General features: G+C 36.2%; 1 protein-coding gene across 1 annotated transcript; it reads left to right on the top strand.

Moving 5' to 3' along the window:
* The first annotated feature begins 5,345 nt into the window (after window positions 1–5,345).
* LOC120199305 (E3 ubiquitin-protein ligase SDIR1-like) lies at window positions 5,346–8,539 on the top strand. The gene is made up of 9 exons (XM_039200429.1): window positions 5,346–5,503; window positions 6,276–6,435; window positions 6,532–6,586; window positions 6,708–6,760; window positions 6,851–7,079; window positions 7,211–7,325; window positions 7,464–7,512; window positions 7,755–7,880; window positions 8,293–8,539. Exons 2-9 carry the CDS (start codon window positions 6,358–6,360, stop codon window positions 8,416–8,418), a joined length of 831 nt encoding a protein of 276 aa, XP_039056360.1. The 5' UTR covers window positions 5,346–5,503; window positions 6,276–6,357; the 3' UTR covers window positions 8,419–8,539.
* The last annotated feature ends 866 nt before the right edge of the window (window positions 8,540–9,405 follow it).

The raw sequence follows: 9,405 nt of genomic DNA, 5'->3' as shown, positions 1-9,405 counted from the left end.
TGAAGAGACTTCTCCAAGTCAACTACCTTAGTCTTTAGACGTTTGTTCTGGTGTTTGTTGTCTAACAAACGTCTTTGGGAAGCTTTTAGTTGTTCTTTCAGTGTCTCTTTTTCATCTTATCATTCGAATTTCCTTTTTAGGTTGTTGGCTTGACTTTTCTAGTATTCATAAGATCTTTTCAGACTGGAATTGTTATGGACTTGCTCTTGATACCCCTTTCTCAAATCTTCCAAATGAAGCAGATTTTGTTCTGTTCTTTTTCTAATATGGCTGCTCGATCCTTCAAAGTATCAGCATCTGACTTCCATTGGAATCTTTCAGTCTCGAGTTCCCTTAGCCTTTGTTTCATCTCTTCCTTTTCAATTTTTTCTTTGTTATCTCCAATTCGGAAAGAACTGGTTTAAGATTTTCTTCTATGGTCCGAGTATCTTCATGATCTGGCACGAGAATGGTGTCATTTTTCTTAAATTCCTCCATTCCAAATAATCTAAAGTAAGCAAGTCTTTAGCAGCCACAATATCCATACGGAATATCTTCTTCCATGATTCAACTACATCTTTGACCCTCTTCTTATAGTTGTCCTCATGGTATGTAAATTCTGATCCAAATTTTCCATGTGTAGTTTGGACAAACTGTCATGCCCCGCACTACTGAAGTGACAAAAGTTGAGAATATCTACTCCACCCTATAATCCAAGTAATGTTATAATCTCTGAGTCTCCACATCGATAAAGGATGTCACTATGGGTTAACTAAGGGGATCTCCAAGTAATGTCCTTATCCTGAAGGTGCATGAAAGTTTTACCCATTTCTCTTTTGGGATTCCTTCTTGCCACTTTAGTGTAAGGAATTCCCCCAAATGAGAGTAAGTGGTACTAAATCGGCAGTAAGAAATCCTGTCAGTTTTCCAGAAGTGACTATGGATCCAGACCTGAAGGAGCTATGTACACCCTATAAATCTTCCTCCACAATCTTTCTGCAATGGTTAACTGAACGAAAAGTTTCAGCTAATATTATCGGTGCCGGGTTCACTTTCTTATGGAGCTGTTCGAATAGTTCCACCATAGCTTCCTCGATGTATCCTAAAGTTTTTGGGAAGATAACCAAGCCATAGAGACCAAGTGAAAACAGGTCTATTACCTTCCATTCATCTGGATGATTCTTCATTAATTGCTTGATATGGGTCCAAGCAATTCCTTCTCCTTTGCCTTTGCGCTGAATTTGGTCGGTTACCCACTTTTCATCTACCCTGCAACCTTTGCCAACCCATTCTTGAAAAGTTGACTTTTGGTGTACTTGGTGTAGACTCGGTTCATTCTGATTCCTTCACAATGTAGTAAAGTGGTATACTCTTCAATTGTAGGCACCATGTCTTCTTGATTGAACGTGAAACAGTTGTACCCCGGATTCCAAAATTTCACTAAGGCTATAATTAAGGGCTCATCAATCTTGACATGGTGTAGGAGCGCAATATCACCATACCGATGGCAGAATCTCTGTTTCTGATCACTTTTCCAACTATCCTAAATGTTTCGCAGTTCCTGAACATCATTCTGCTTAAGGCTGACAGAAGCATAACCAATCAGATCTTACACATAGTTGCCTTGTAAACTGTCTACCTTTTCTTTCTGAGTCTTTTGTGACCAACCTCTGCATTTTTCATCTCTTGCATTACAACCCCTTTGTCTATTAATGCGAATTATTTTTGTTTAACAAACACTCTTTGTGGATCAACACATCTTTAAATGATGCAAATGATAAAAAAAAGAAAACAAAAATGAAGCGGAAACAAGTTAATAAGATAAAAATAATAATCAAAATAATAATGAAAAGATTCTTACCTCACATGATATCTACACCACATGATTTCTATCTCGCATGTTAATTTTTTTTAGCAAGTCCTAACATCATATTTTTTCTAGTTCGCATGCTTTGAATAGAAAATAAAATAAGGATTTCACATAGCCTAGGTTTTGAAATGAAATTTTGGGGTGGACTCTAATTCCTTATAATCTCTCAATTTAGGTTCTAAAAAAAGGGTACCCGAGTTCTCCTTGCTAGTGCCCTCTTGGGCTTGTCATTCCCTCAGCCCTAAGTCCATTACAAGCTTATGTGGACTGAGTTAAACTCGAGAGGACACACTCCCTTATGTCTGTACAGAGAATAAATTCACACGAAGACATAAGATATATGAATCCCGAAGGTTACTTGCTAGGCCTATACAGAGAATAAATTCTCACGAATGCGTCACTTTCACATCTACTTATAAAAGGGTTTAGAGCTCAAGTATAGAGCTTTAGATGAATTTTCAAAAGCTGAAATCATTGAAAAAATGTCAATACAACTATTTATTTGAAAAATAATCAAAGATAAATAATAAGGATCAAATAAATAAATTAAAATTTAAACTTACAATTTTTGCTTAAGAAGACAACCGAAATTAATTTTAGTCTGACTTACTTAACAATCCCCAGTGGAGTCACCAAGTTGTTGTAATTGTCCCTCAGGTGGGCCTGAAATCGGGCTTCGACTTAAATAAAAATATGCAAGAGCCGCCACTGATCATTTATATGTTTTTTTTAAAAAATTAGGTTGATCGGACACCTCAATTTATCATCTTACCAGATCTGCGATTTACTAGAAATATATCGGGTTCGGGAGTCGGTTACAATCAAGGAATGATTAGTACCCTTGTATTGCCCTCTCGGTACTAATTTAAATTCTCGGTTGTCTTAGTTGTAAAAATTAAAAGTTATATTGAAATTTAAAGATTTGATTTGAACTAAATACCTTTAATCGATTAAAATTACCCACTAAAAAATCAGAAAAACATTAGATTGTGAAATAAATATATAAATAATTTACAAAATTTAAAAAAAAAAGTTAAAAAAGAAATAAAATGTTTTTAAAAATGGTAAAAGAGGAACATATTAAGATTTTTTTTAAAAAGTAAGAAAAATTATAATAAAAAATAACAAGAAAATTTAAAGGATTAAATTAAAACAAATTAAAATTGAGGGATCAAATTAATGCTAAAGATGTGCTGCAAGGAAATATATAAAGAGTTAGAGGGGTTAAATTCCAAGAATATAATTTATAAATAGGGGTTAAATTGAATTAATTAAAAATTCAGAAGCAAAATTGTAATAGGTAACTAAAATGAATTATGTATCAAAAGTACAGGGACTGCGGAAATAATTTAACTATTTCATAATTGCACAATGGCCATCCCTATAAATACTCCCTAAAACAAAACAAAAAATAATAGTTCATCATTTCTCCCAAAACCGAGCCCTCTCCCTTCTCTCTAAATTCTCTCTATCCCCTCCCTAATCGGCCTATGGTCGAACAGCACTCCAGCTAAGCCTCCAGAAAACTTAAGAACCTACCCAAAATGTTCTCCACACCACCCAACGCCAAAATTGAACCACAAATCCACCAAAAAAACCCACTAAACGGCGTAAATCTAAGGTGAAAAGTTTGATTTTTTTACCTATTTTCGTCGAAGACCCTTTGTTCTTGATGATTGTTCTTCCTTCGAGCCTATTTCGATACTGGCTGGGTATTTTTACTCGATTGTTTCTGCCGAGTATTGTATATTGTGTGGTGATTTTGTGTTGTTTCGAAACTATTTTCGATGATATTTTCTGTGTTTTTTTTTGTTGGTTCTCCTTGTATTTTTGCTATTGTTTGTTGGGTTTTTCCGTGGCTATTTTTGTTGTTGTTGACATATTAGGTGGGGGTATTTATACCCCCACCGTTGTGCTTATTGTTTCCTCTCCCAACGGGCTATTTCTCTCGTTCCCGTTATTTTTGGGTCGTTCGTGTGACCGGTTATCACGGGATGGTTCAGTCCCAAATCATTTGGTCGGGAATCTCAGCCGGTTGGTAACCACGTTAGCGCGTGACCTTCACGTGTTGCTCTTGATACTTCCTGGCATTGGATTAAAAGGCCAGATCCAACAGCTCTTGGTCGTGTGGCGCTGGTGCTAAACACGGAACCCTAGCTTTTGTTGGGTTCGACAAATGGGTTCGAATTATGGGTCGGATCAGGCCTGCTTCAGTTGGGCCTTGTTGGGTCAAGCACCCAGTTGGGCTCTCTTACCCCCTTGCTAGACTTGATTTCACTTTAGACCTAAAAATGAAAAAAAAATAAAATGTTATGATTTTTGAAAGCTCGAATCGACAATTGTAATGGTTTACAAAGAGGAGTCAGAACAGTTTTTGTGTTTATGGGGTAAAAAGATTGAAAGATAGAGAATTGCACAGCGGTTTAAAGCGGTTTGACTTCTCAACTAAGTCTACATCCACTACCTTAGCTCCTCACCAATGATTTTCCAACAAATTCACTAATTTATTCTTTCTTTTTAAAGGACAAAGAGATAACTTATACAACTCTCTAGTTTTTCACGGGATAAACTATAACCTTTCCCTAGCTTTTACACGAGCTTAGCTAGAACCTTTTTCCCTTTACAAAGGATAAGAAACGTAAACAAGAAAACCTCTCTAAGGTAGGTGTTTACAAGATTGAGCTCACAAGAACAAAATATTTACAAGAGAAATATGAAATAAGAATGAAAAACTCTTCTCTTGTGTTTAATTGCTTGGATAGTTGTTCTCTTGCTTCTTCAAGTGTCCTTAGCTTGTATTTATAGCTTGGAATGTGTTTGAAGTCATATATAACCGTTGGGGGTGTTTTGGAGCCGTTTGGGAATGATTTTTCTACTCAAAAAGGGCTGCCCATGATAGGGTGCATCGGTACACCATTAAGGTGCATCGGTACCCCTTCATTAAATTCAAATAAACTAGCCGTTACTAGTCGTTGCAGCCAGGGTGCATGGATGCACAACAGGGTGCATCGATGCACTAATTGCATTCGAAATGAAGTGCATTGATGCACTCAGGGTTATGATGAATCCCTAGGGTTTATACTTCTCATCTGGACCATTGGATCAAGGTAAGATCCAACGGCTGTGAAGGAACGACGATGTATAGCTTAGCTGAAAACCCTAAATAAGTTTTGAGCTTTGGGTTAAAATTCTGGGTCTGATTCGAGTTCTGGACGAATCTGTGGAGGCTTGTAAATAGGGCTCCAGATTGTGATGGGTTTTGGGTTTTTCCTTTACTGGGCCTGGACCGGATGATCTAGTGTTTTGTAACCAAGTTTCAGATTTGCTTTGTAACTGAGCCTCTGATTTATTTTGTATTTGGGCTCCTGTTTGTAATTATTATTTATTAATAATAATAATATTTGTGGGACGAAAATGACTCCCTACACTACAATCTTAAGCTTTCTCTCTTCAACGTAAAAACCGGAAAAAGAATAAAAATAAATTACTATGAACAGTTCAATTTCGGACAAAAAGTAAGAGAGCGCGTAATCGAAAGGGAGAGAATTTGATCGCGTTCTCTCTTCTTTCTCTTTTTTTATTTTCTCTGGAAATTGCTCGCTTTATGCAATTCAATGGACGGCCATTTGATCGACTGATCTTTGTTTTCCATGTGTAAGTTTTTTTTCCGCTGTGTGTGGGTTTTTTTTATTATTGATTTCTGTTTGTTTGCTGAGAAAACGGAGGAAATATTGAGATTTTTCTTTTTCTTTTTCTTTTTCCCCCTTCCGATTGCACATAAGCGAAACAAGACCTGGAAAGCCGATTTTTGGTCCCCCTAATATTTTGATTCATACAGGGCAATTTAGGTTACGGTAATAATGTCTTTTTTAAAAAAAACCGTTTTGCTAGATTAAGCGCTTGCTTCATCTTTACGTTTGATTGTTTTAACAATATTCACGTTATTGACAGAGGAAGGATTTTAAATCATAAATTTTGAATCTTTGCTTCCGAGATTCTGGAAATTTAGGTTGATTAGCATATTATGTGTTACTATACAATTGACAAGGCAAATAGCATTGCAGTTCATAAACGGTTCGATGCATTTGTTTTCTGTGTTATTTCTATGGGAACTGTGATATAGATAGATATGGTGGTGTAAACTATTAACACATTTTCGATTGGGTTTCATTAGTGGGTCAAATTTGTTAAGCTTTAATGGCATTTGGATGCATCTTGTATCTATAAATTTGTTGGTTAGTTATCGAATGTTTTAATCTGCAGTCAGATTTCTATGATTCTGTTTCCACTGAAAATTTTTATGTTTTTATTTTTTCCCATGTTGGATTCCAACTGTTAAGTTGCTCTATCTTTGGAGCTTGGAGAAGTTAATATTTATATAGTAACGAATTCTAATCATGATTCTTGGCCCTTTGAAATGATATAGGATTTGAAGGTTTTAAGAGAAGAAGTTATTTGCCTAGCATCATCATCTTTTAGACAAGCAAAATTTCTGAGTTTTTGCAACAATGAGTTTTGTTTTCAGAGGGAGTAGAGGAGATATTGAGAGTGGGTTTTCAGGATTTATTAATGAGCGACCTGCCGTGGTATGTTTTCTTATCCACATCTGTACACTTGGTTTGCAAGATCGTCTAATACTGTATAATGGGTCTTGATCTTTTATTGTGCTATTCTTTTTCCAGCGTATACATTCATCTCGACCAGTTAACTCCAATTCACTGGCGTTCTTTGTTACTGGTAATATTTCTAGTTTCATATATTTTCTTCCATTGCATCTGTTGTTTTTGTCTCTAAATGATTCCTTAGTTTCCTTTTAGTTTGCATTTCTATGCAGTTCTTACTCATTTGTTTTTGGCAGTTCTTTTGCTATTCATGATTTTAAACTCTCACCAAATGTCTCCAAACTTTCTGGTGCGCACACGATATACGTTCGCTTAATTACTGGGAGCAATACTGGTTATTAATACATCATGTTTGTACTCTCCCTGTCTGTGCATGCAGCTTTGGTTAGTAGTGGGCATCTTTCTAATGGCTACTAGCCTTAGGATGTATGCAACTTGTCAGCAACTTCAAGTGCAGGCTCTAGCTCATGCTGCAGCTGCTAGTGGCTTGCTTGGCCATACTGAGATGCGTTTGCACATGCCACCATCAATAGCTTTTGCTACAAGAGGACGCTTGCAAGGACTAAGACTCCAACTTGCCCTTCTTGATCGTGAATTTGATGCCCTAGGAATGATGCATTTTCAAAATTCTCTAATATGATTCTGTGGTTTAGTTTTAACATGCACTGATTAATATGAAAAGAGCTTTCGTTGCTATTTGTTTGGTGTTTTGAAGATTAATACTTTCTTTCTTCTACAGATTATGACACCCTGAGAGCATTAGATTCTGATAACACTTCCACAAGTCATTCAATGAGTGAGGAAGATATACATGCTTTACCCGTGCACAAGTACAAGGTACATGGTCAAGACAGGTATGCACACATGCTTCTGTTTACATACTCAAGATTTCACTACCTAAAGCTTGTTTTGTTGTGAACTAGCGTCTGGTTTGGGTTTTTTTCTTGCCACCAAATTCATATTTGCTTTAATTGATCTTGTTATTTTTACAGTACTGGGTCATCAATGCAACAGGCATCATCTTCGTCAGTTCCAGTTGAGGTATCGGTAAATATAAATTCGTTCTGCAGTTGCTCATTCTATTTCTTAGTTGCATGTTTTAAATAAGATCTTGGCAGCATAACTAGTTATCATGTACATCACCTATACAAAATTGACATGATCAGAGAGGAATTAAAATGTTTAAGACAAACTTGCCTGTACCTCTGCATTCTTCTGATTCATTTCATATTAACTACTTCATGGATGGTTTTTGTAGTCTAAGTCCCAATTATATGTTGCAGCAAAAGCAGGATTGTAAGAAGGCTGATGGGAATATGAAAGCTTCAGAGGATGAACTAACTTGCTCTATTTGCTTGGATCAAGTGAAAGAAGGGGAGCTTGTTCGGAGCTTGCCATGTTTGCATCAGGTTCTATTTTTACAGTCTACTCGTGTTCTCTTTTGTCATCTAATAATTTTATGGTTTACTCTGCAATTGTCAAATTTTACACTCTTTCTCCAAATTTCTTCTGTTATAATCTTTTATGCAATGAATTGCGCCAACCAACCAACATCTTCTGTTATAATGGGGGTGCATGTGAGAATGTTTCAGTTTTACATGCAGCTACCAATTGCTGACTTGTGGAAATGGATGTTGTACCGTTGTTAGTTGAAATCTGCCCTTGACATATAATTTTACATATTTGAATTCTTCATGCTTGGTCCTTGGTGGAGATGCTTACAGTTAAATCCTAAACCCAATTGTCCCATATAATTCCAGGTTGTAAATGGTGGTCATCGTAATGCCATTTTGATGCATGAATATCATTTTCTTCTTGCAGTTCCATACCATCTGTATTGATCCATGGCTGCGGCAACAAGGCACGTGTCCGGTATGTAAGTTTAGAATGGGGTCAGGATGGCTGGAAAACAGGGAGAGTGAATCAGATGATTCAGACATGGTTTAACTGAACTCTGCCTCATAAAACAATCCGCGTATTATGTATGCATCAAAGTAAATATATACAGTTACATTAAAATAACATTTTCCGGGATCTGACTCTACTCTAGGATCGGTATCTTATCTATCGTTGGCTCCATGAAAGAAACTCCGCGTAGAGTTTCGTCATGCATAGCCTTGTACATTTTACATTGGATCAGTTGTCGGATGTGTTATCTTTGCAAATTTTAAAAAGTTTGTTTTTTGTATTTTGAAGACTTCATAAATGTTAAATTCAGATGATGACGATGATTATGACTTGGCATACGAATGATTATTTTGTCGTATTTTAGGCATCCAACACGTGCTTTTTCAATATGTCAGCACCTGAATAGTTGTACGCTCCAGTCTCCAGTCATGATCAACACTGGAAAAAGGAACATAAACACGAAAAAATCTCCATTTATTAATACTATACGCATTCTCTGGAGCATGTAAAGTAGAGATAGCTCACACATATCATACGCACGATTCGATCGAAAATGCATCCTTGTATAGAAAAAATTGAGTTTTGGAAGACGAGACTTCTTGATTAAAATTAAATCATGAAAGTTAGTTGTATTACATGCTCAATATTTTCAACTACATCTGTTTTTAGGTTTAGAAGTGGGGTAATTTGTGTATAAAGATAAGTTCAACGGATTTAACAAGAGCAACCACATTGATTAACAGACAATAGTTATACTAGACAGTGATGAAAACTGGGCCCAACGTTTGGTAATCTTCTGCTTTCAGATCAAACATCGTATTACCTAATCAACCAAACAAGAACATGCAGATACAGACACTGTACTCCTGTTCCTAGCTATTTACTAATACACGTTTCTCCTTGTTTTTCCATGAACAGAAAATACTCCAAACCCTAAACATCAAAAGATTACCGAACATAACAAGAACTTGGATTTCAACATGGGGTTTCCAGGTTTGATATCAACCGCGGTAATGCATACCTTCT

The sequence above is a fragment of the Hibiscus syriacus genome, unplaced genomic scaffold, assembly GCF_006381635.1.
Source record: "Hibiscus syriacus cultivar Baekdansim isolate YM2019G1 unplaced genomic scaffold, ASM638163v2 tig00005406_pilon, whole genome shotgun sequence".
Taxonomy (NCBI): Eukaryota; Viridiplantae; Streptophyta; class Magnoliopsida; order Malvales; family Malvaceae; genus Hibiscus; species Hibiscus syriacus.
Note: the sequence above shows the minus strand (reverse complement) of the source record. Positions and strands in the feature narration are given on the sequence as shown.

What these genes read in the sequence shown, in the direction of transcription:
- LOC120199305 (XM_039200429.1), top strand. Translation starts at nt 6,358, where the DNA reads ATGAGTTTTGTTTTCAGAGGGAGTAGAGGAGATATTGAGAGTGGGTTT. An exon ending in ACTGGCGTTCTTTGTTACTG is followed by an intron (nt 6,587 to 6,707) that starts GTAATATTTCTA and finishes TGTTTTTGGCAG; the next exon opens with TTCTTTTGCTATTCATGATT. An exon ending in TCGTGAATTTGATGCCCTAG is followed by an intron (nt 7,080 to 7,210) that starts GAATGATGCATT and finishes TTTCTTCTACAG; the next exon opens with ATTATGACACCCTGAGAGCA.